We start from the raw sequence: 26,570 nt of genomic DNA on the forward strand, positions 1-26,570 counted from the left end.
GGGTTCAACTTCAAGCTCTCGGCGGCATGGTACGGTACCCCGATAGCTTACGAACATGCAGTAGAAATTCTGTTTCCTATCCCATTTTTGATCACGGGTTTTGTTGTTAGAGGTGGGCTAGAGAAATGGAACAATTTTAATAGTTAGTATATAATTTATGAAATATAATTACTATTTTTATAATATTATTCCACAAGAATGATATCAAATGCAGTGTTGTCAATAGCTTCTTAAATATATTTAGGATCAAATTTAAGCTGAATGGAGTAGTCTCTATAAGAACCTATTTTTTTGACCCAACCCATAGAAAGAAAGGTATTTTCCCGAACCAACCTTTATAATTTTTAAAAAAAATTCTAGACCCAAAAATAAAATTAATTCAGTATTCTCGACCCGAAAATCAAAATATTAATAAAAATTTACCCTAAAATTTATTTATTTTACAGTATGTTATAAGAAATAATAAAATATAATATGAATTAATTGATATCACTGATTTAAGACCCACCAGAAAAAAATTAACTAAGTGACCCAACCCAAATCTAGACACCTCTAATGTGAAGTAGTTATCTGCAAAAGTAGGCCAGGGCCGGGCCTAATATTTTTTAAGAAAATTCAGGCCGGTTGGGCCTTAGAAATTTTTTAAAATATATCTAAATTTATCAATTTTAAATTGAATTTTTTATGTAGAATAAAAATGTGGTTTAGAAAGTAGACGTCATATTATTTTGAGTAATTATAAAAATTGATTTCTATATTTAAATAAATTCGGGCCAGACCGGGCCGACAAAATTTTCTAAAAAAAATTTCGGGCCTGGTCGGGCTTGAAAAATTATGCCCGATGTAGATCACTATTTGCGCAATTATCAACGCTACGTGATTATTATAAGTAAGGGGAATAATTTCTGGATTATCCATCTCAATTTTTACATTAGATATAATTGACGATAAAAATCAAAATAAATGTGCGTAATATATATTATTAGCTATAACTTAAAGCACTAATCAAAATAAAATGAGATTTTCATGTTTAATAAAAATAGGAAATAGTGTTTAAACACTATAGTACAGTGTCAGGGTGTACCCGATTTTTGGAAACCCAGAATGAAAATGTATTGGACTTGCCCTTTGAAAACTCCAATTTATCTACGCTAAAATCATAAAATAACGATTTTAAAATATATGCTTTTTAAAAAATATTAATTCGCTTATAAAGTGCAAAAGAAACAAAATATGACTGACCATAAAATAATATAATTTGACACCGCCCGACTGCTACCCCAATTGTCTTCGCTTTCAAGCAGAATATACTTCAAAATATAAAAATTTATATTTTTTAATAATTTTACTGGCCTGTCCTTTACATTAGTGCCGTGCAGAAACTTTTGGCGGCTCCTTAAAAAACACCATTTACCTAAGCTTATTTGATAAATTTTTGCAATAAGAACTAAAAACATATACTTTATTAAATTTTAATCATAAATGCTCTTTCAGGAGCATTTATTAATTCTGTATATTGAATAAGAATCCAAAATGATCTTTAAATAGCTTTAACTGCTGGAAACGTTTCCAACGAATTTCTCTTTTAATCTAGTAATGCATTGAAAAATTTAGTCTCATATTTTTTTGAGCATTATGTTTAGGCGTATTATCTCTTTTGTAATAAAATTATTTTTGAACTCTACGTCTACAAATTAATGTTATTGAAGAAAAACATTGCACTTCTATACTCATTTCCAATTCCTGTGCAAGTTCTTTCGTTGAGTCAGGGAAATTCTGACTAATCTTGCATACTATTTAAAAGTGTGGCTCTTTCTAATTCAATATTATCATTTTGCAAGCATCATTATGAGGGAGAGAAATATATGAATCAGCGACCTCTGCGAGGTCGTCATAATGAGTGAGGATCGTCGTAATGAGAGAAGAAAATATGTGAACCAGCGACTTTTGTGGAACTTCATGATTGCCATAAGAATGTCAATGTGCTCATCATCGAGTATTTCTGGCATATCACGTCACATTTATATTTCTAAAATGTTTAAACTAGCCCCTTTTTCAGAATTATTAAATGTAGCTTCGCTCTTTCTTTTTTCGTTTCAGCACCTGAATCAAATTTGTTTCCTCTTTCTATTTTAAAATATTTTGGTTATGGAATGAAATATTAGATGGCATTTTTTAACATTTCCCACTAAACATTATTTTTACACATTTATATTTCTAAAGTGTTTTAAACTAGCCCCTTTTTTAGAATTAATAAATGTAGCTTCGCTCTTTCTTTTTCGTTTCAGCACCTAAATCAAATTTGTTTCCTCTTCCCATTTTGAAATATTTTGGTTATGAAATGAAATATTATATGGCATTAACATTTCCCACTAAACCGTATTTTTACACATTTATAGTTTTAAACTAGCCCCTTCCTTTTTTAGAATTAATAAATGCAACTTCGCTCTTTCTTTTTTCGTTTCAGCACCTGAATCAAATTTGTTTCCTCTTTCTATTTTAAAATATTTTGGTTATGGAATGAAATATTATATGGCATTTTTTAACATTTCCCACTAAACATTATTTTTACACATTTATATTTCTAAAGTGTTTTAAACTAGCCCCTTTTTTAGAATTAATAAATGTAGCTTCGCTCTTTCTTTTTCGTTTCAGCACCTAAATCAAATTTGTTTCCTCTTCCCATTTTGAAATATTTTGGTTATGAAATGAAATATTATATGGCATTAACATTTCCCACTAAACCGTATTTTTACACATTTATAGTTTTAAACTAGCCCCTTCCTTTTTTAGAATTAATAAATGCAACTTCGCTCTTTCTTTTTCGTTTCAGCACCTGAATCAAATTTGTTTCCTATTCCCATTTTGAAATATATTGGTTATGAAATGAAATATTATATGGCGTTTTTAACATTTCAATCCACTAAACAGTATTTTTATATTAATCTAGTTAGTCATTTTACAAGGGTCTGAGAGTAGCATATTATATAGTATATATAAACATTTAATAGTTGAGTCATCTTAATTAAAATAATAACTCAGCAATTTAAAGTATGCCCACCTCAAAAATCTATGTATTAAATGAAGAGTATGGTGTAAACTTTTTATTTTAAAATAGACTTATCAGAATATCCAAAAAGTGCCTTATAACGATTACAACTACAAAAATAGGACCTTTGCGAGAAAATAGACAAAATATTTATCAAAATAATCATTAAATAAAAATGGTTCTTCTTTTAAAAATATTATATTTTTTTTAATTACCCATCACCTCATTGTTTCTTTGTTAATGGATTATTTAATTAAATTGTTTTTAAAGATTATTTATAATAGAAAAAAATGAAAATTTCAATAAAAAAATCTAATTTCTTAACTAAAAAATAAAATTTTTTTTTTACTAAAATATAAAATTTTATATTATAGTTATGGCTAAACCAATGACATATATAATACCTGACTGACGATTCATTCATTAAAATGCATTTTTAAGCGTCGTTAAAAGCAAATCAGCTGGACCTGCCATTTTGGTAACATATATAGTAATTATTCTCTTGTTAAAAACTACTATTAAATTGATAATTTGTTTCATTATTATCTCGATGATGCGGTATTTCTTTTATAAAGTTTGCATCAGATATAGGAATAAATTAGGCCCTCGTTTAAAATTTTAATGATTAGTGTAACCAAAATGGCGTCTCCAGCTGATTTGCATTGATGTATTAATTAATGAATCGTCAGTCTAGGTATTATATATGTCATTGGGACAAACCTTTTTTCAAAATTCATACATGGGTTTTTTTATTTTTATGTAGTGTATGTATAGGGCTGTGCCGATCCACATATTTTTCACCGATCCAATCCGATATTGGTTCAAAGCCGATCCGATATTTACTGATTCTTCACCACCCCTCTTTGAAATAAAATTTAATTTTTTTATTTCTACAATTAATACTATAATTAAAAAAATTATATTATAATAAATTTAAAAAAATATTATAATAATGTAAAATAAATATACATAACATAAAATAAGAAGAAAAGTAAAAAGATCAGGTGTTTTTACAGGTTCTTCCCGATCCAATATTTTTGGAAAACGCTAAATATCGGTGCCGATCTGATATTAAATATCGGCACGCCCGAATAGTGTATAGAAAAAATTCTTATTTTTACAATATTTAGCGGCCTCTAAAATTGTTTAATTTAGGAGGACCGAGACGGTTGCCCAACTCGCCCCTCCCCCTGTCTGCACGGTCTTTCTTTGCATAAAGGGAAGAGGGGTCATATATATTTTCTAAAAAATAATGAGTTCGGTTCAGTCCAGTGCGAGTTAGTTTATAGCATAAAGCAAATTTCTTTAAACTACATTCCTTTAATGTTAAAAATGTATGGAATTACATTAGGCGAAAATATAATTTTTTTTTATTTCTTCTCTGTAGCCTTTATTATAAGGTGTATAAGTCTGGAAATATCTTTCAATATTCAATTCCAAACTACTTTTAAGCTAATTACTGTAAAAATTATACGTATAATGCGGAAACTGTAAACTTTTAATTTATGGTTTAATATAGCAAGGGAATCAACTATTTATATTTTTATGGATAAAAAGTTAGAATTATCCAGAGCTTTGTACTCGCGTGTTAGCCCATAGATGTAAAACGAGTTTAGAGAGCCTATTTTATAACCCTTAACTTAAACAAGATTCTTTTTAAAACTCTCTGAGAACCATCAGGAGTTATAAGACTTTAAAGTGCAATATAAGCTATTTTCTTTTCATAAATCTCAAATTACTCATAAATTGTGAAGCATCAGTAGTTCTAAGACTTTAGAGTTCAATATGAGCTATCTTCTTTCCATAAATCTATATTACACAATAAGTCCAAGGTCACAATTTTTTATTATACCGTAACTCTCCTTGAAAAATATTAAGTGTTTAATCTTCAGTGTTGTATTTCCCATAAAACAAAACAAAAATTTAACACAAGACCTAATTTTTTTTTATAATACATTATTAAAAATTTCTATCTTAATATTTAAAACAATATAAAATTAAAAATATAATTTCATAATTATGTTCCCAAAAAGGAACCAATTCATAATTTTTTAACGTATATATAAAAATTCTCTAGCTTTTTTTGTAAAAAGCTGGATTTTTAAAAAAAACTAAAGGTTAATGGCGAAAAATGCCCGTTTGTGGAAATTACTATTGGCGTAAATAGTTGGGACAAAAAATAAAAATGAAGAAATTCAAATTTTATACAATTTTTATAATTGTGCAAATAAATCAAATAGTGTTAACTTCAATCATTTTAAATATCTCGATTTTTGACATACGATATACAATATAATAAGTTTATAAAATTTGTTGATGTATCTGTAAAACCTATTTCTAGAATTTCATGATTATCGCGAGATTCCTACCCACATCTTTCATTCTAATCTTAAACATCTATTTCACTCAAGATAAATGAGATGAATCATGAAAAATAATTCCCCGGATCCCATAATTTTTTTTAAAATTATCAAAAATAACCAACCTCAAAAAAACATAATGGGGTCTTTTCTTCTATAAAATTTATTTCCGCTTTCTATATGGAAAAATTATTCTTTTGCAGTTCAAGGATTTATTGGAATAATGAACAAAAATATTCAAAATATGTCAATTGTAATCGGAAACAAGCATTTTCCCATTTCAGTTATTTTAAGATTAAAAATGTTTAGTTCCCATTTTCAATATTTAAAATGTTTTGAGTAGAGAATCTATAAAATTCTGAAGCACGTTCTAGTACTTACAGAATATTTATGAAGTAATGTTCTTGATCCATTTTTCCTAAAATATGGCACTTTTTGTTCTCAAAATCGTTAGGAATGTTCCAAGCCCCTGGTTACAATGTAATATCAGAATCGCTTAATCATAATATTATAGCAGTTTATTTAAACCAAAATCAATAATTATTTGTTGAGTTACGAATGTATTAAATTATCATAAAATAGGATCAAATAAAATAAGTTGGTATTTTTGAGTGTTAATTTAGTAATGTTTTATTTGCATGCAGCGTCTACATGAGTGGGAGGAATAGGAACAGTTTGCACCCTATTTTTTTGAGGGGGTAGGGGGTAAGCTGCTTTAATGGGGGTAGGATAAATTTTTTGGGGGTTATCTATTAAATTTTGAGATGAAATAAGACAAAATTTATTGCTGTAAAAATTATACTTTTATTATAGTATTATTATAATACAATTCATCGACCAAATCTATATATTGCAAACAATCATACATACTGTTTTCCAAATAAACTATCCTTTTAAATGTTAAATGTAATTTAAAAGGTTTAGATATTTTAGCAAACTTATAATGCCATAATAATTAATTCTTTGTAAATAATAGAGGTTTTAATTGAATTTATTATCTAAAAAATAAATTCTTTATATTCACAAAATATAGACAGTTGTTAGTAGAGATAGATAAATTTAAGTTATCCTTTATAAATTCTTTGAAAAGAGTATCAATAAATAAATAGGTGAAAATAATGAGAAAGAGACACTGCCACAGAAGGTGATTTTTTAGGAAGGTAGGCAAAGGTTTTTGAAGGGGGTTTGCATCCAGTGAAAATCCTGTCATGTAGACACTGTTTGCATGGAGTTTATCAACAAATGTCCACTTTATAAAGGTCTTACTAATGGACAATAAATTAGAAATCTTCTCACTTTTCAAAGTAAACAGTTGCCCAATTTACCAAGGCATTTTACAGTAATCGTTAGTAGGATATTGATTAGGACTTAATTTTGGTAAAATTAGGATTTTCCCAGATTATTAAGCATCCAAATTAGACAGATTTGATTGTATATTATTTTATCAGATCTTGGTGTCTCCTGAATAGCATTTCCCAGTCATATCTAGTAGAAAAATTCCATGTCATGGCCTTAGGAACACTTATTTTTGAATAAGACGTATAATATATTTGAACATTTTCCTATACAAAAATCAGATCAGTTGATATGGATGAACATCCAACAATATCAAATTCTTTTGTATGAATTATTTTTTATTTGAAATGAATAAGGATCTAACATCATCCTTAATATAATTAACCCTTTAAAGCTCAATTTTTTAAAATAAAAAAAATTTTTTTATAAAAAATCTTCATTTATATACACCAAAGATGTAAAATTTTTCTATCGACTTTTATTTCATAGTATACAGGTAAAAAAAAATCATGTTACAATTTGACATCATTGAGCTCAATGTATAAAAAAATTATTTATTTATTATGAAATGTTTTAAAACAATTTCTATCATGCTTAAAGCATAAATAAATTTCACATTTTTCACACTTAGTCCTTGAATATGGGGTAACACATAGTTTACACCTTTTTCGAGTGTTGGAAACTTCTGGAAAATGCCCTATATTAATGTATCTAAAGTCTGATATTATTTGAGGTAACCTAGATCCTTTTTGTATTTTAAGAGTTTTATTTGATGTCTCCCTATTTTACTTTTACTAGTATTTGAGATTTAAATGTTTTATAAAAGATTTCATTTTTTTGTCTTTGATAGAATAATATGCATTCACAATGCATATCTATCAAATGCAATATTATTCATAGATGGATCCTTATACCTTTGATATCTAATCTGTAGCATTTCACTAGCATATCATGTAAATCTCTCCCATTCCTTCATTATATTTTTTAAAATACAAGGCCTAGAGATCTGAATAAATTTTTTTTCCTGTCATGAACCATCACCCCACATCTTCTATTGGGTTTATACCATTGAAGGATAATATAACATGAACAAATTTGTTGTCAAACCATTTGTCAATTATATTATTATTAATGTCAGTTTTGTAGTTGAAACTATCTCTCCCCTTTTTCTTGAGATTGTGATCGCTTTTCAAATTGCAACCTTTTAGGCAATTGGTGTGGATTGCAGTTGTGGGCAAATCTATATCCATATTGTCAATAAGATGCTTAAAATTATCCTTGCTATCATTAATATCTGTTTATGAAATATAAAATTATTTTATTTGACATCTATAAAAATAAAATATATATTCCCAATAAATTAATTTGGGATCATAATTTTATAATTATATTTCCATGATGACATACTTGAATATTTTGTCTTCTTTATAAATTATATAGTTTTCAGAATTTAAATTAGAGTATTTAAATAATAGGTAAAATCAAAATGGAAATACAGCCAAAAGTTATGTGATAATAAAATAAAAACATATATTTTTTTATTATTGAAATAATACGATTGAAAATATTCTATATTTATTTTAAAATGTTAAATTAAATCATTGAGTGGTTTTGAACATTAAAAAATAACATGCAATATGATGATGTTAATTTAGCTCACAGGACTTTAAAGGGCTAAGGCTAATTATAATTTGTATATTTAAATTCAAAATAACAAGTCTTGGTTAAATATGTTTAGCAACCTTAATATATTATATATAGTCCTATAGGCTAGCCTAGCTCAGGGTAACATAAACAATATATGTGACCAGCTCATAGTGTTACAAATATTATTATGTTTCCTTCTTATTTCTTGCAAGATTTACTAACAGAATTATAAAAGAATTTTAAAAAATACAAAACAGAAAATAAAATAAATATTTTAAGTTTGAGATTTTTTCCCTATAAGCACCCTTTTATAAATTGAGCCACACACCAAATGAGCTGGGTTTAGATCTAAAATAACTTATTAGAAAGTCAAAAGGGTAGGCTTAGGCCAAAAAAATTTGCTTCTAATACTTATTATTTGAAATAAATTTATATTTATGAATAATTCAATTTTTTTCAATCAAATATAAGGTCATTGTATAATCTGCAAAAGATTAGTTACAGAATATAGGGTAACTTATAGAACTGGTTCAAATCAATGGTTCAATATATTGAATGAAGATGATAAAGAAATAGTAAATTATAATATTTTGTTGGATTTTAAAAAAAAAATTAGCCATAAATATATAAATTAAAAAATTTATGTAAGTTATATCAAAACTAAGAATCTATAAATAATATATTTTAAAAGAACTAATTAAATATTCTAACTTTTATATATACAATCTAGTGCCAATAGATGTAAATTATGCTATAAAATTATGACAAAAATATAAATTTTATTAGAAAAAGATAAGACATTCAAGTATTAGATAAAAGGTCTGCAATGGGTGGACTAAAAGATTTTAACATTGGGCTAGTGAGCTGGTAGGTTTTAAAATATTTTTAAAACAATGGGCAGGCAAAATGAGCAACTTCCATTTATTAAAAAACATTTTTTATTTCATATTTAAAAGTTAAATAAAAAAATACATTAAAATAAAATGGAGCCAAGCTAGTGGATAAAATTGCTTCTTAAACATCGGGCATAAAAAAAATGTTTTTAAAAAATGGCAAGCAGGCAGATGAATTTAAAAAACACATAGCCAGACAAATGGGTTAAATTTTTTTAGTAATGCTGGGTAGATATTTAGATTGCATCCATTGCAGACCTTTATTTTAAATTTCCTTATATCTAATTTTATCTTTGTTATATTAAGATATTTAAAAGTACAGATAAAAATGAAAATTTTAACTCAGATGAAGATATAAAAGTATTGGATATTGAGAAACCAAGATATAACTGGTTAACAAACCCCATAACTGCAGAAGCTATAAGAATCCATGTAATTGATTGGTGGCCAAAAAATATAAGTTTATTCTCATCAAATATTGATCCCAAACTATACAAGATACTCTTACAGAAAAAAGATACTAAATCTGTGAAAAAATCCATATTAGACCCTGTAATACGGTTTGATATAATAGGATGTAGAATTTTAATTTAATGAATAGAATATTAAATGAAATAAATTATTAAATGGATACATTTTAAACTTTAATTTTATTCATAAGCAATATATAAAATTAATGTAATTTCTATTTCCAATTTCAAATCAAATGTCAAAACAGACAAAAATGTATCTATCATATTTTTATCAATATAAATTAAATTATTAATGTAACTAGGCTACAGCAATGTCATTTAAAAATCTTTGCTATTATCAAGATATAAAACATATTTGCGACCAAAATATAAAAATCCTGCTCCAAGAATAGCTCCAGCAATAAAACGGGTATATGGTTCTTCAGGCATTACTACTCTAGATGTAGCACATAATAAAATTGAGCCTAACAAAAATTAATTTTTATATTAATTAAATATAGTACCGAAATTGAACATGACTGTTCCCAACAATGTATAAGCAATTCTCTCTGCAGGTTTTTGACAAAGGGCTAAATGTTTACTGTTGTAGAGATATAAACCTATTCCCATATTTGAAGTAAATAATAACGAATTGGCTAGGGCTAATTTGTACTCGGGTGAGACACTATTAATAGAATTAAAATAGTTAATATAATGTAATAATACTGATTCAATAAGTTCGGATTCATAACGTTTGATAAAAATGCAAAATAACCAGCTGCACCTATCATCGGGACATAATTAACAACAATATTTTCCATTGTTTTTATAATTTGTTTATTTGATTTTTTAGGAAATCCAGGCAGGCTATCTTCATTAGAGGCCATTTTAATATTAGGTTGCAAACAATGTTAATAAATTATTGATCAATTACAAACACCAAATAAGATTTTCTAAACGTAATTTTCAAGATGTTTTAAATTTACAAAAATATTTTTAAAAAAATTATGATAAATCTGCAAATTTATTTATAATAAACAAATTTAGCTTAGAAATTATAAATATAAATTAATAATTAAATATCACAAAAACGATGTCTAAAAAACAAACCTTATTCTGCTAAAAATTTGGAGAGCAAAAATGGGTATCTGAGTAAATTAGCTTCTCAGACCCACCTTATACAGATTATATATTTCTTTAATATTTTTAGAACCAATTTATTAAAATGATTAATAATAAACCTTTATTTTACAATCATTTGAATCAAATATTTTATAATTATTAAACAATTTATATTTATTATCAGAAAAACATATGTGTAAAAAAGCCTATAAGAATGATTAGTTTTGTTAAAAAGCCGATTTGTGAGCAAAATCTCGAGGCTCAAATAATATTATTTTGACTGAAATCTTAATTAGACCGTTATTAAAAATCAACCCAATTAGGGCTTTTTGACTACACTAGAGATAATATCATTGTTTTTATTTAGCTTCTAATGTGGGTAACTTTTTTGGTTGTCAAAATTGGCTGATGAATTAAGAAGTAATGTATTAAATGTTAACGCAAATCAAAATAGTATACTGGCATGATAAATTATAATTTTTTCCTTATAAATTTATATTGTATAATATCTACTAAGGGGATTTAGATAATATGCAATTTATAATAAATGGAATAATTTCACATATCGATAAGATAATTCATAACTCATTTATTCTGGTCATTTATCTATAATTACACAACAGTCAATAATACGAATCGGATATAAGAATATAATAGAAATTTCTAAATTCTATTAATAATAATAGTCAATTAAACATTAACACCCGATATTATATACACATATATAATCATTATAAAACATATTTAATTAACGAATATACTAATTCACAATACCATGCATACATATATTTCCATTATTTCCATTATATCAATATTATCTATATATATTAGCAATTATACATATAATTGCTACATGACTATACAATTAAACACTAAGCATTGATAAATTTTTTAGAATAAATGCATTCATTTTCATTTTAATCTTAAGATTGGCTAAAACTTTGCCACTAATAATTTTTTCATTTATACTATAGTCATGAAACATTGGATTAGATCTTATTAGTGCCTCTAATAGTTAAGTCAATCAAGGTTATCAGATATGATATAAAGATATTATAAGTGTTGTCGCTCTAAAATTGAAGGCGGAGGCCTGCCTTTTTTTTTTCTCTTTTAGCTTTCACCTTTTCTGGTGGTAAGCTCCTTCAACCTCTTTCTCCACTTTATGTTATTCATACAATCTCTTTTATCTATTTTATACTTCTTTATATTGGCTCTAACTTTATGGCCCCATTGAAGTTTTGGCCTTCCTCTTTTACGTTTGCCCATCACTTCCAAACTTTCAACTTTATTTCCTATGTAGTTCATAGGCCTTCTCATTGTGTGCCCATACCACCTAAGTCTGTTTACCATTAACTTAGTCTGAATGGGCACTACCTTTAAACTATTTAGTATTCTTGTACTGCGCACCTTATCCTTTCTTGTTACCCCAGCAATCATCCTCAGCATTCTCATCTTCATAGTTTGTAGACTTCCCTCGTCTGATTCTTTGGTTGGCCATGTTTCCGAACTATATAGAATAGTTGGTTGTACTATGGAACTGTAAATTTTTCCCTTTAATTTGTGTGGGATTCTTTTGTCAAATAGCACTCCAGATAAAGATCTCCACTTTAACCACCCTTGATTAATCTTACTCTTTATCTCTTTTTCTATTGTGCCGTTTGTTTGTATAGTGGAGCCCAAATATTTGCAGCTTTCAATTGCGGATATCTGCCAATCATTTATATCAATACTCTCCGTTTCATCTCCTCCTATCACCATATACTCCGTCTTTTCTCTATTTACTTTTAATCCGTGCGTTTCTAGGATATTTATCCAATTCACTAACCTTTCTTTCATTTCATCCTTGGATTCGGCAAGTATCACAATATCATCTGCAAATATCATATTCCACGGGACTGTTTGAGGTATAGACCGTGCTAATACATCTATTACTGTAATGAAGAGAAGTGGGCTGAGAGCCGACCCTTGATGAACTCCTTCGGCTATTGTGAAACCTGCTGAAGTACCTGTTGTGCTACGGACCATTGTTGTATGTCCCATATACATATCCTGTATTATTCTTATATATTTTTCGGGAACTTTTTTGTGGCGTAGCGCCCACCAGATAAGTTTTGTTGGGATTCTATCGAAGGCCTTTTCTAGATCGAGAAAGACCATGTGTAGCTTTTTGTTCTTTTTCCTGTATTTTTCACTCATTTGCCTAATTGCATGGATAGCATCGGTTGTTGATCTTCCAGGCATAAAGCCAAACTGTGTCTCTCCTATTTCGATTATATCTCTCAATCTTTTTTCTATTGGAGGCCTGCTATTATTTAAAAAATTATGGTTGGGGGGGGGGGGGGCTAAAGCGGGTAAAAAAGACGAAGTTTTGTTTTTCCAAGAATTTGAGGCAAATTTCTTTTTAAATTTTTTTTATTCATTTTCTTAATAATTTATATTGAACTATTTCATATAAAATACATTATATTAATTATAATAACTATTTAAAAAGTTATTGCCAAATATTTTTTAGAATGCATTTTATAATTATATTTAAAAAGTTATCATTATAATATAATGCATAAATAGAAATATAAAAAGGTGAAAAAAAATACAATATTTAGCGAATGAAATATTTTTAAGATTAACCGCACGTTTATTTGGGGTTAATCAATGACATTAATACTATAGACTGCCGATTAATATATTTGAAGTGGCAAAAATTGAAGTGACTGGTGGCCATTTTGTGTTTGTATCTTTTACGAAAGAACCATATGATAATTTCATAAATTTCAGGTATATTTTTTTTATGTTTATATTTATAATATATATATATTCTAATTAATTGATAATTCCGCAAACGACAATAATTATACATTAATAAAAATTAAGAATTATGGTGGATTGATAATACCATCCCAAAGCGTGTCAAATTTATGCAAAATAACAGAGAGCTCATTCAGGGCTTTTGAAAAAGTAGATGAAATAACCAAAAGACATGCTGTTAAAATAATAGAATGTCTAATATTGTCAAAAATATTAGGCACAAATATCCTTAGTGACCTGCAAGATCATATGTTTGATCAAGAAGCAGGGTTAAGTCATTATCAAATTATAATATGACTTATAATAAAAAGGTATATATAATATTTACTTGATTTTAATAAAAATTTATTTTCAGATACCTGCACATAAGAATGCATCATTTTGGTAATAAAGTAAATCAAAAATTACAATTAAATATCAGGCAAAAACTAAACAAGGCTGTACTTTTTCAAGGGCAATAAACCAAGTAATATAAAAATATGTTATTTAACTTAAATATTTATAGGTGAAGAACAAATTATCTGAAAATTTCTAATGACTTTATTGGTTATAATAAATTAATTTTATTAGACATAAATATAACATATATATATTATTTGTATTTATTATTGATTTATAAGATTAATATTTTCTTTTCGCGATACATATTAATTATAATAATACAATTATTTTATTTGATGTAAATATAACATAATATATATTATTTGTATTTTTCATGTATATATTTACATTATTGATTTTTATACTTTAGTGAATTAAATTTAAATAAAGAAATATATTTAGAAATGGATAGTTTATATTTATTAAGGAATAACATAATTATAAGCAAAAATAAAACATAAAAGACATAAGACATAAATTATAAAAATACAAAAGAAATCTAGAATTGATTTCTATAAAAAAAAATATTCATGTATTTTTGAATTAATCTGGCTTCTAGGAAACCTGCATGTTATAATTTATTATTCATTATTTTGTTACTTTTAGAAGATGCTTTGGAAAATTAAAAATTGATGGTATTGCACCCTCTCTTAATTGAACATGATTTGTAACAGATGGAATAAATGAATCTGGTGTAAAATGCTTTGAACATAATTTACTATATTTTGTTACATTGAAGTTCTCTCTCTTCACAGCATGGGTCCACTTTTGTAATAATATTTTATCTTTCATAGGAAATCTGCCATAAATAATTTTTACAATAGAATAATTAATTTGAGATATCATACTTATGAAAGGAAATTTTGCTTCCTCAGCAATATACTACCATTTTAAATCTTTTAGTAATTAAAAAATATTAAATTGAATTCTTATAAAAGATATTCATTATTAAATAATAAATTGCAAATGTTAATAAAGAGCGAAAATATTTCAAGTAAAATATTCAGTAGTGACCTTTATTTGATTCATATATACTATAATATATAAGGTAAATAATAAATTGGTGTTTAATTAGAATATATATATATTATATATTATAAATATAAACATAATAAAAATATACCTGAAATTTATGAAATTATCATATGCTTCTTTCGTAAAAGATACAAACACAAAATGGCCACCAGTCACTTCAATTTTTGCCATTTCAAATTTGATTTTAGCATTACGATCGGCAGTCTATAGTATTAATGTCATTGGGGTTAATGTTTGCAGACCTGTGACTTGACGCCACTTTTTAGTATAATATGGAAAAGAATTTCACTTACTGGGAGGAGGCCCCTTAACGTATGACTAAACTGCCAATTACAGTATATAATGTTAAGTTAAAATGACTAAACTACGAATTGCCGTATATAATATTAATTAAATTCAAATGACTAAACTACCAATTGCGGTAATTAATGTTAAATTTAAATAGGACGAATTGCCATATTTAATGTTAAATTAAAATTACTAAACTGAGAATTGCGGGTATTAATGTTAAATTTAAATGACTAAATTGCGAATTAAATGTTAAATTAAAATTACTAAACTATGAATTTCTACATTTAATGTTATATTAAAATAGGTTAAATTAAAATTTCTAAATTGCAAATAAATTTACATTTATTTTGGAAATTTTATTATTTGAATTGCAATTTAAATCAAAAAAAATCGATTGTTATATAATTTTTCAAAAACTAAATCATAATATTTATCAACCCTATATAATTTATTTAAAATATATTTACAATAAAAGGTTTAAGATTAATTATATTCCGAGATGTAGCATGTTATAGGTCGCTTTGGTTCTGGCAACCCTGTTAAATATCCTAGGTCCTGTGGAAACACATTTTCGAGAATTTGAAGGAAAAATATCAATTCTCTCTATTATCGGATGCACTAAATAATGGCAATACTGGTGATTCAGGTAAACTCATAGGGATTTGATACCAAGTATTGATGAATCATAGAAAAATTAACTCAATCCAAAAATTTGACATAATATAATTTATAATCTGCTTTTTATTTAATTACCATGTAATTTAATTTTTTAATACTTTTTTTTTACCTGATTTTGTTAAAATAATATTTTTAAGGATTAGGTTTTTTTTAAATATGAATGATACAAATATTTTCAATTATAATATACCAGTTCGGTAAAATTTTTTTACTTTTTTAAAAAATGGGCCAGGTTGACCAACAGTAAAAGATTAAAACATCTGAGCCAGGTATGAATATGGTCGGGACCTGCAGAAAACGAAATACCAACCAGGCCGGGCCTTAATAATTTGAGATTTTAAGACATCTAATATGATTTTTTAATATATGTTCATCTCTATACCTTTGCATACAAATTTTAGCCTAAAATAGGAGGTTTCTGTTATGTTCATCATTTTTTTTTATTTATTTATTTTTTTTTCTCGGAATTATCAATATTATTTTTGATTATCGATTTTTGAAATTTATCAATATTTTTCATGGAATTTATTTTTTCTCGGAATTATAAATATTATTTTTGATTATTTTTTTTTCAGATGAAAATTTATTATGATGTAAAAAGAAAAAGAATTTGAAAAAAATATAATAAAAATATAATAAAAATATAATAAAAATATAATAAAAATATAATAAAAATATAATAAAAATATAATAAAAATATAATAAAAATATAAGACATAATAGAAATAGGAATATATTATAATGGCGACTATGTATACGGAAGAACCCGCGCGGAAATATATATATAAAAAAAAAAAAGAGAAAATTTAAATTTGATATAAAATTGTCTAAAATGCCAGCAGCAATTCCTGTTAAAGAAAACAACGACTCATTTACGACTTTTCGATAAAACTAGAAGCCAACTTTACACTAAATGATATATCGGACAACGAGAAAAAGAAAGCAGCTTTGATATCGGCACTATCAACCTATGACTTAAATAAGGTTATTTTAAAATTCGCTCCGAAATCAATTAATAAAATAAAATACGACGATATGCTAGATTCGCTAATAGACAACGATAAAAAAATTGCACCATTGGAAAGTTTTCAATTTTATAAACGTACCCAAAGAGACGGGGAAACCAATTTAGAATTTCTAAATTCACTAAAATCTTTGGCACTTAAATGCAACTTCAAAGAAAAATATGAAGAGAACTTAAAAATGCAAATAATTAATGGTTTAGAAAGCAAAGATATCACGACAAAGTTATTACTCGAAGAAGATATGGGTATAGAGGAAATTGAAAAACTCCTTCGAACCATGGACTTGATAGACGAAAAGGAAAAAACAAAAGGTATATTTTATTGTCAAGCCGGAAAGGAACAAGAGGAAGACAAAATAGAAAATAAGGAAATAAACTATATACAAGACAATAAAAGGTATAATAGTAATAATAATAATAATAACAGAGCTCAGGAACGCTACAGTGACAATTATTATCCCCACCAAACGAGATTCGATAACAGATTTACTAGATATAATAATTATGACAACTCGAATTATGGAAGATATAATAACGTTAATCCGCGGTACAAATATGATAATGATAACAAATATTATAATAATGATAACAAATATAATAATAATGACAACAAATATAATAACAATGATAACTACCGACATAAAAATTGGTACGACAACAATAATTATTATCATAAAAATAAGTATCAATATTCTTACGATAAGACAAGGGGAAATTACAACACCAACAATAATAACTTTAAATACAACGACAATCAATATTACAGTCAGACAAAAAAAACTTGCTTCAAATGCGGTAGCGATAAACATCTGATTAAATATTGCGATCAAAGAGACAAAGAGGAAGATATATGTAAATATACTCGATGGATATCAAATCTTGTAAAGAAAAATTCAAAATCAATTTAAATATAGAAGGTAAGAAAACAAACATGATCCTAGATATAGGAGCATCAGTATCAATCATTTCATTAAAGACATGGAATAAAATCAACTCCAATAAAACAATTCATGATTCGGACACAAAATTAAAGACGTACGAAGGTAACGAAATCGCCATCATAGGCAGCGTGGACGTAAAAGTTCAAATAAAAGAAACCATAAAATATCTACCCTTAATAATAGTGAAAGCTGATGGACCCTCATTGGTAGGTATAAACTGGATAAAGGAATTCAGAGAATTGGTATGGAAAGAATCAATATTAGCAGGAACAGAAAACACATACGATAATAATAACAAAACATATTATGTGGAACAAGAATTAAAAGCCCTAACGGAGAAGTACGTAACAATATTCGATAAAAAATTAGGGAAATTGAACAATATGGAAGTCCATTTGAGTATAAAAGACGACGCGATCCCAAAATTCTGCGCCCCCAGGAAAATCGCGTATGCCTTAGAAGAAAAGGTGGATGAGGAATTAATTAAATGGATTAATGATGACATAATAGAACCCATAAAATTCTCAGAATGGGCCAGTCCTCTGGTCCCGATAGTGAAGCCCAATGGGAATATTAGGTTGTGCATAGATTACAAAATAACTATAAATCCATGGATGACACCGGACATATACCCTATCCCCAGAATACAAGAAATATTCAACAAATTAAGAAAAGGGGAAAAGTTTTCAACCATTGATTTTTCAAATGCTTACCATCAAATAGTAATAGATTCTGATTAGAGGAAGTATTTAGCTATTAACACCCACAAAAATTTATTCCAATTTAAAAGAATGCCATTCGGAATAACCCCGGCGTCAGCAATATTTCAAAGGACCATGGATCTAATTTTCGGGAAAATGACGGGGGTAGCATAGTACATTGACGATCTAATAATTACCGGTTCTTCGGATGAAGAGCATCTAAAAAATCTAGAATTCCAACGAATGTCGGAGTTCGGTCTCAAAGCGAATTTCGAAAAGAGCAAATTCCTTAAAGAAAAAGTAAAATACCTAGGACATGTCATATCCAGCAAAGGTCTTATGCCCTCAGACGAAAAACTAGAAGCGATAAAATATGCTCCAATTCCTGAGTAAGTCAACGAATTGCAGTCACTATTAGGACTTATGAATTACTATCATCGATTTATAAAAAAAATTTCAACAATCGCGGCACCCCTTTATGACTTATTAAAGAAAGGCAACAATTTCCAATGGACGGAAGAATGCGGATCCAGTGTTGAAATCTTAAAGAGATGTTTGACTAATCCTCCAATAATCGTTCATTTTGATCCAGGTAAAGATATCCAACTCACTACGGATGCGTCTATGAAAGGCGTAGGAGCCGTATTGTCTCATATCGAGAAAGACGGATCCGAGAATCCCATAGGTTTTGCTTCACGGACACTATCTGCAAGGAACAATAGTGGCTCGTGCTGGGAGGTGCATATACGTTGTGGATACCTCCAAGGGCTGATGGAGAAGACACCAAGATCAAATGCGGAAGAGAACAGACATTCTCTAAGAGGAGAGATGTTATGTTCATCATTTTTTTTTTTTTATTTTTTTTTTCTCGGAATTATCAATATTATTTTTGATTATCGATTTTTGAAATTTATCAATATTTTTCATGGAATTTATTTTTTCTCGGAATTATAAATATTATTTTTGATTATCGATTTTTCAGAAGAAAATTTATTATGATGTAAAAAGAAAAAGAATTTGAAAAAAATATAATAAAAATATAAGACATAATAGAAATCGGAAAATATTATAGTTTCAATTTTAAAATTTTCGAGGTGTTGATATGCATTTTAACTATGACATGGAAGAAAGAAATAACAACGACAAATTATTACATTTAAAATTCGTAACTTATATATTTCGGCATACTCTTATTTAAAATTTTGTGATGACATTTGCTATTCAAAGCTGGTATTTAATTATAATTGTCACAATATGGCTTATAAAGTATATAACGTAAATTGATGATATATAATATTCATCTAAGATAGAATTAATATAATTTTGCAAATATATATTAAAGACGATGATTAGGCAGAATTTAAAAAATAAATTTTAGCATAAGTCTATTAGTAAATATTTCACCTTACTATATTTATGTTTAAGTATATTAAGGAAAATTTTAACATGTTACAATATGATACATATACATAATATATATAAGAGTAGCCTAGATTTTGCCAAGGGGGGAGGGGTGTACAGTTATTTCGATTATATCTGTATAAATTTTATTGAAGCTCTTTAGCTACATTAATTTATGGCATTTGGCAATGTTATATTTTTATAAAAATAATGTAGGGGTTTTCATTTTTTAATAAAAATTTTGTATTTGTTTAAAGTCCTTAACTTTTACTAATTTTCCTTCAAATTATTGTTTATAGTGATATTTTGTAGATTTATGGTGAGGGGAAGTTTGTATTTATATTTTTTCAGGTTAAAATGATATTTACCAGTTTTTATTAACTTAATTAAAATGATATTTAAGTGAACAGACTAATTTACCAAAAGGGAAAATATTTCATCTTGCCCCCCCCCCCCATTTTAGCCTTCTTCCCTGAAGAAGAGCGCTTGGAACACTTAATTCTAAATAAAAATTGTTCACTTTATTACTTTTTTAATCTTGTATTTATATATTTTTTACAAACTAATATTAGAATATAAAATCAAAAGGTTAAGTTATAAAACGAAAAGCAAAACTAAAAATAAAAGTATAATTTGTATAATTTGAATATTAAATATATCAGAATTAATTTAATAAATGCGCGTTACATAAAATTTAAACATATTACTATTTAATAACCAAATATATAATATTTTAATTTATTAATTCCTATAATACAACATTCTCCCTCTTCTAAAAAGCCTTCTCATAAGTTCATCTAAGTAGTCATAGAGAGCTTGTCGTCCAAATGGTTTATCGTTTTGGTTGTCAAGTTGTTGCATAAGTCATCTTAATCGTTGGCTTGTCCAAATCGTTAATTGTGTTTGTACGTTGGTTTGTTTAAATCGTAAGCTTGATATCCTTATCGTAAGTTGTCCTCGTAAATCGTGATTTTGTCATGTAGCTTGCTTGTAGTACTCAGTCGTTATTATTATCAATTTTCAAAATTGTTATTATCATCAGTCAGTCACGAATAATTAGAAATAATAATTCATCAAGTTGGATTTAAGAATAATTGAAGAATGATAAATATATAGATTGTTATATAATACTTTTAGCGTTTTCATTTTTGGCGTTTTAGTGTTTAATTTATTTTTTGCATTTTAGTGTCTCGCGCTTTAGTGTTTAATTTATTTTTATTTATATATTAATATTTTAGATCCTGAGGTTAAAATATGCAAATAAAATATTATGCACATTTCCCTTTTTTAAAAAAAGTTTAAATTTCAAACCCTTTTAAAAAAAATGTTTAAAAATAATAATTCTTAATAAGATAATTTTTAGAAAATGATATCTCTTCATCACATCTTTAAATATTTTTCTAAAATGAAGATGTTTAGTTTTTACATAACTTCTCTTTATAATACTTTTATTTGTCTTTAAAGCTTTAAATTTCAAAAACTTTTTATCACATTAAATTTTACTTATAAGAGTTATTTTAATTTTATAATTTTCTTTAATATTTGTACTATTAACTTATTTAATCACAAATATTTCTTTAAATTCAATCATATGATTATATCTTTTAAATCTTTTAATTCATATGTTTCTATTATATTTTAATATAGACTTAAAATTATAGTTTTATTTTTTTGTTTAGGATTTTTAATGGTTTATCTTTGTAATATTTTTTAATTATACCTAAGAATTCATCTTTAGGTAATTCAGTTCCACAATTGGTCATAAGGCTTTTTATGTATTCAAATATGCCCATTATGATTGATTTATATTTAAGTTATTTTATTAAGTTAATTTATACCATAAGTTATGACTTTATCTCGGCATAGAATTTCAATTTATAATGACTTTTATTCTTACGTGGATTTAGAATTATTTGTAAATCATCCTTGGTTCACTATATAGAATTCATAGCCTATCGTCCAACTACCATATTAGTTCTTGGTCATCATGTAGTTAAATATTGGTCATCACATTGGGTTAGATATTGGTAATCACATTAGGTTAGATATTGGTCATCACATTAGGTTAGGTATTGGTCATCACATTAGATTAGATATTGGTCATCACATTAGGGTATTGGTCATCACATTAGGTTAGGTATTGGTCATCACATTAGGTTAGGTATTGGTCATCACATTCAAGTCCACCCGGACTCGTGGCACCATGAAGAAGAGTCCACCAGAGCCGGAGCACCATGAAGAAGAGCTCTTGGAACACTTGATTCTAAAATAAAAATTGTTCACTTTATTACTTTTCTAATCTTATATTTATATATTTTTTATAAACTAATATTAGAATATAAAATCAAAAGGTTAAGTTATAAAACGAAAAGCAAAACTAAAAATAAAAGTTTAATTGGTATAATTTGAATAAGTTAAATATAACAGAATGAATTAATTTATGAATGCGTGTTACATAAAATTTAAACATATTACCATTTAATAACCAAATATATAATATTTTAATTTATTAATTCCTACAATATAACATTACCGTTTATGGCTAAAAATATATAAGACTACACAGTGGCGTAGCCAGGATTGTATCATAGGTGAGGGGGGTTTAAAAATTTTTTTTTTGGGGGGGGGGGCTTCGCCCGCCAAACTTCTCATTTTTTTTGAACATTTAATTGCTTATATTTTTGGATTTGTTAAAATTGTTTTATATTTTCATATAACAAAATTTTAGGGTATTTTATTATATATTTTACATTCCTTTATTTAATCATGTATATATTTTTATTAATTAAAATATTTTCAAAATGTTGATATTTTATATAATACAGATTTTAATATTAAAAATTATAATGTATAAAGACTCTATTTAAAAAAAGTAATTTTTTACAATTATATAAAATATGTGTAATTCTAAATAATGGTATTTAAAAAAATATGATGATATTATCTTATAAAATAATACTTTTTTTACATAAAAAAATTGATTATATAATAAACTAATAAAATAATTTTATTGCTATTTTTTGATTTGAATTTAAAAAGAGAGATCTACTTTTCTCTGAAATTTTGCTAATTCATCTAGAATCAAATTTTAATCTAAAATAATCTCCTTATAAATATTCAATAGGGCTAATCCATTTAAACGTTTTTTTTCATCGGTTGTGTTTCTTAAATAGGTTTTTAACCTTTTTAAAGTTGAAAAAGACCTTTCATTAGTGCAGGTACTAATTGGCAAGGTAGCTAAAATAATTAATAATGTTTTGATACTAGGCAGGGAATCTAAAATGTAATTACACATGGAAAGGGCCTGCAGACTATTTTTTGGTATCAAAGAATACCCTATCCTGTCAAGATTTTTATACCAAAATTCGACATCACAAAATAACTTATCATATGAACCTACTAAATCATCAGCATAAAACTCTGAGATTTTTTTAATATCCTCTTGTGTTTCAAGTGTAATCAACAGTTTAGACTCAACCGGCAAAAGAAAATAAAAGTTTTTAAAATATAATTATGACTAATAAATCTTTCTTTTAATTGAAATAAAAATGTATCAATAAGGGGAATAAAAATGTTTATTTTATAAAAATCCTCAATCGTAGATGCATCATGATCGATTGGATTGTCTAGAGACTACTCTAAGTTTAAAAATTTCAATTCCAAACATATTAGCAATCTCCATTACTTTTTCATATATTTCATGAAATTTTTCATCCACATTCTCTCTGATATTTGTTAATATTTCAACAATATCCTTTGCTCTATTCATAATCTCCATTAAATCCAAATCAATTTTTTGTAGATTTTGCTAAAATCATATGTATAATTAAATAAAAAATAAATACATTGAATTGAAATTAAAAACTGTGGCTTAATAATAGCCTGCAAAAGATTTTCGGCATCTGCTGAATCTTTTTCCTTGCTTGATATATAAAATTCTAGTGTTGCGAAGACAACATCATATAGTTCAATAAAGAGTTTCACCGTCTTGTCTTTCGATGAATCTGATCGGACAAAATCTTTTTAGTTTTTTTTTAATATTTTTTGAGTCAATATCATGATACGTTTGAATAAATAACTCCCTTTTTTTGGGTGGTGTGAAATAGCTGCAACCAAAAATAAATATAAAAATAATCAAATGTGTATATCTATTATTATTTAAAAATTTAAAACATAAAAATCAAGCGTTTATTAAGAATTTATTAAATTAAAATTAAAAAAAAAATTTTTTCATTTTTTATGAGGGGGGGGGGGGGGGGTTCACCCCCCCCTCCCCCTATGCCTACGCCACTGAGATTACATTTATCTAAGGTAAATTCAATATAATTTTAACATACAAAAAAATTAGAAAATTTTGATGTTATTTTTATATTACAAAGAATTAAAAATTAAACCCATTTATGGTGCTAAACTACGAAATAAAGGATGTTAAGTATATAATTTTCTCTTATATGTACTATTCTCACAAAAATCAAAAATGGATCAAATGTATCCTATTATAAAATTCTTATTACTATTAAGAAATATATTGAAATATATTTGTAAATGAGTAAAGTTCTAATAAGATGTTTTCAAATATTATATATGTTGTCAGGTTTACTTGAAGATATTGGAATGAAAATAAATTCAAAATTAAATAATATCATGAAATATATAAAACGGAAGTCAAAACTAGATTAATTCTCATATTCTTAGAATTTGAATATCTTTAAAACTCAAGACTTATTTTCTAAAATATCACATATATTCTTTGTATTCGAATTCATACATTATTACAGTTCGTTTAATTATCCATTTATTTATTGGCTATATTCTTTATCATATTATTTTATATTGGGAATATTATCCATATTTATCGATTACACATGATTTATTATTAATTTTAATCTCTTCCATATATTTTATTTGGAGGGATTCACGGTTATTTTGAGAATTATATAGGAATCAAGTTCGAAATTGGTCTATATTTACGAAAGTTATTTCATGTATGTACTTAGTATTTTTTTTCTTTTATTATTAACCATTAGTAATTAAAAAAATTTAATTTCAAATACATTAATAAAAAATGATTATTATTATATATTAGGCCCAATGAGATATAATTTTATATATTAACTATTCCTTCATTTAGATGGATAGCAATACAAATCAAATCAGCTAGTTACATACAAGCTTAATTTTCCATAATAGATTGTATTAAAATTCTATAAAAACTTCAAAAATATCAGTTTCATTTGTTTATAGAGTAATTTAAATTGGAAGCCAAAATATCGTGTTACCAGCTAACTTATATTCAACGCCGCTTCAAAATGTATTTCAATGAATGAATTGTCAGGCCAGGTAAGTATTATATGCCATTTATCTTTCATTGTTAATATTAACCTGGTAGTTTAATTAAGCAATATACTATTAATAAAATTTGCTAGTACAATATAGTGTAAATATAAACTAGAATTATATAATTATTTATTTTTTTCTTGAAAAAATTTATTAAATATTGATTTCAATACTCCGGTAATGACGCGGGTGGGGTTTAATAGACCCCAATTTCAAATGATATCTCCAGTTATATTCATTATTTTTATTTAATATTTGGATATAAGATAGAACTAACCTTAAACTTGATAAAATATTTATTTATTTTTATTTCTTAAGCTTAGATTAAAGATGATGAGAATAATTATAATTTGTGCCAAAATTTTCTAAAAAAAGCTTACTTTTTTTAATTTTCAAATATTAAATTAAAAAAATAACTTATCTATCATATAATCATGATAATTCATAATAAGGATTTATTCTTCAATATTAAAAAAAATTACACCAATACATTCAAACATAAAAGAAATATAGAACATTGAAATATGTTAAATTTGACATGCAAAGCATTTATTACATAAAACATTAATGTGTTCTAAACATAAATTTATTTTAAATATTTGAAAAAAAATATTTTGTTTTTTTTATTTTGTTGGTTAGATTTAAAAATTCCAGCTAAATATAGATTTTCCAATAATGTATTGAATTGTGTTACATCAACTTCTTTAGTAGAACTTTCATATTGGTCAGTATAGTTATTACATATAATTTTAATTTTATCATTGGTATGATAAATAATCTCTTCAATCATTTTTAGTGTTATGAAAAAGAAAACATTTTTCTGGAGTGTCAGCTCCTTTTCCTTATTCTTTTACTTCTGGCAGATGAATAACTAAATTTTGTTGATGAGTTCTTATTCTTTGATTAGGAAGATCCTTTTTCCACTTAGTAAACTTATTTTTTTAGCTAATTTTAAAGAGAAATATACTATGATGGATGATTTCATATTTACCTAAAGGATATTAAGTTTATTGTCCAACTAACATTTCTTCTTCATCTAATTCAGATTGTGTATCATGATCACTATCTTATATAAAATGTTCAACCTCTCTATTAATTATATTGTCATAATCACCTCAAATAAAATGATATTACATCTTAAATAATTATATATTTAG

At 26.1% G+C, this 26,570-nt stretch overlaps 2 protein-coding genes and 1 long non-coding RNA gene across 3 annotated transcripts; 2 read left to right on the forward strand and 1 right to left on the reverse strand.

Annotated features, from left to right (window-relative positions):
* Nucleotides 1-9,909: 9,909 nt before the first annotated feature.
* On the reverse strand, nt 9,910-10,656 carry LOC135924731 (uncharacterized). The gene is made up of 3 exons (XM_065459836.1): nt 10,424-10,656; nt 10,222-10,382; nt 9,910-10,182 (listed from the first exon to the last, which is right to left on the reverse strand). The coding sequence occupies exons 1-3, from the start codon at nt 10,582-10,584 to the stop codon at nt 10,037-10,039; spliced, it is 468 nt and encodes a 155-aa protein (XP_065315908.1). The 5' UTR covers nt 10,585-10,656; the 3' UTR covers nt 9,910-10,036.
* A 2,997-nt stretch (nt 10,657-13,653) lies between these two features.
* On the forward strand, nt 13,654-14,264 carry LOC135925146 (uncharacterized). Its single transcript, XR_010571551.1, has 3 exons — nt 13,654-13,774; nt 13,980-14,090; nt 14,130-14,264. It is a non-coding gene; the product is annotated as an uncharacterized LOC135925146 (long non-coding RNA).
* A 2,780-nt stretch (nt 14,265-17,044) lies between these two features.
* On the forward strand, nt 17,045-17,941 carry LOC135924286 (myb-like protein F). Its single transcript, XM_065459341.1, has one exon. It carries the CDS (start codon nt 17,045-17,047, stop codon nt 17,939-17,941), a length of 897 nt encoding a protein of 298 aa, XP_065315413.1.
* Nucleotides 17,942-26,570: the final 8,629 nt, after the last annotated feature.

The sequence above is a fragment of the Gordionus sp. m RMFG-2023 genome, chromosome 2, assembly GCF_954871325.1.
Source record: "Gordionus sp. m RMFG-2023 chromosome 2, tfGorSpeb1-WG-v2, whole genome shotgun sequence".
NCBI classification, from domain to species: domain Eukaryota; kingdom Metazoa; phylum Nematomorpha; class Gordioida; order Chordodea; family Parachordodidae; genus Gordionus; species Gordionus sp. m RMFG-2023.

Coding starts and splice junctions, on each gene's coding strand:
- LOC135924731 (XM_065459836.1), bottom strand. CDS start 10,584: ATGGCCTCTAATGAAGATAGCCTGCCTGGATTTCCTAAAAAATCAAAT. Junction 10,383..10,423: donor AATCCGAACTTATTGAATCA/GTATTATTACAT, acceptor TTCTATTAATAG/TGTCTCACCCGAGTACAAAT. Junction 10,183..10,221: donor AACAGTCATGTTCAATTTCG/GTACTATATTTA, acceptor AATTTTTGTTAG/GCTCAATTTTATTATGTGCT.
- LOC135924286 (XM_065459341.1), top strand. CDS start 17,045: ATGCTAGATTCGCTAATAGACAACGATAAAAAAATTGCACCATTGGAA.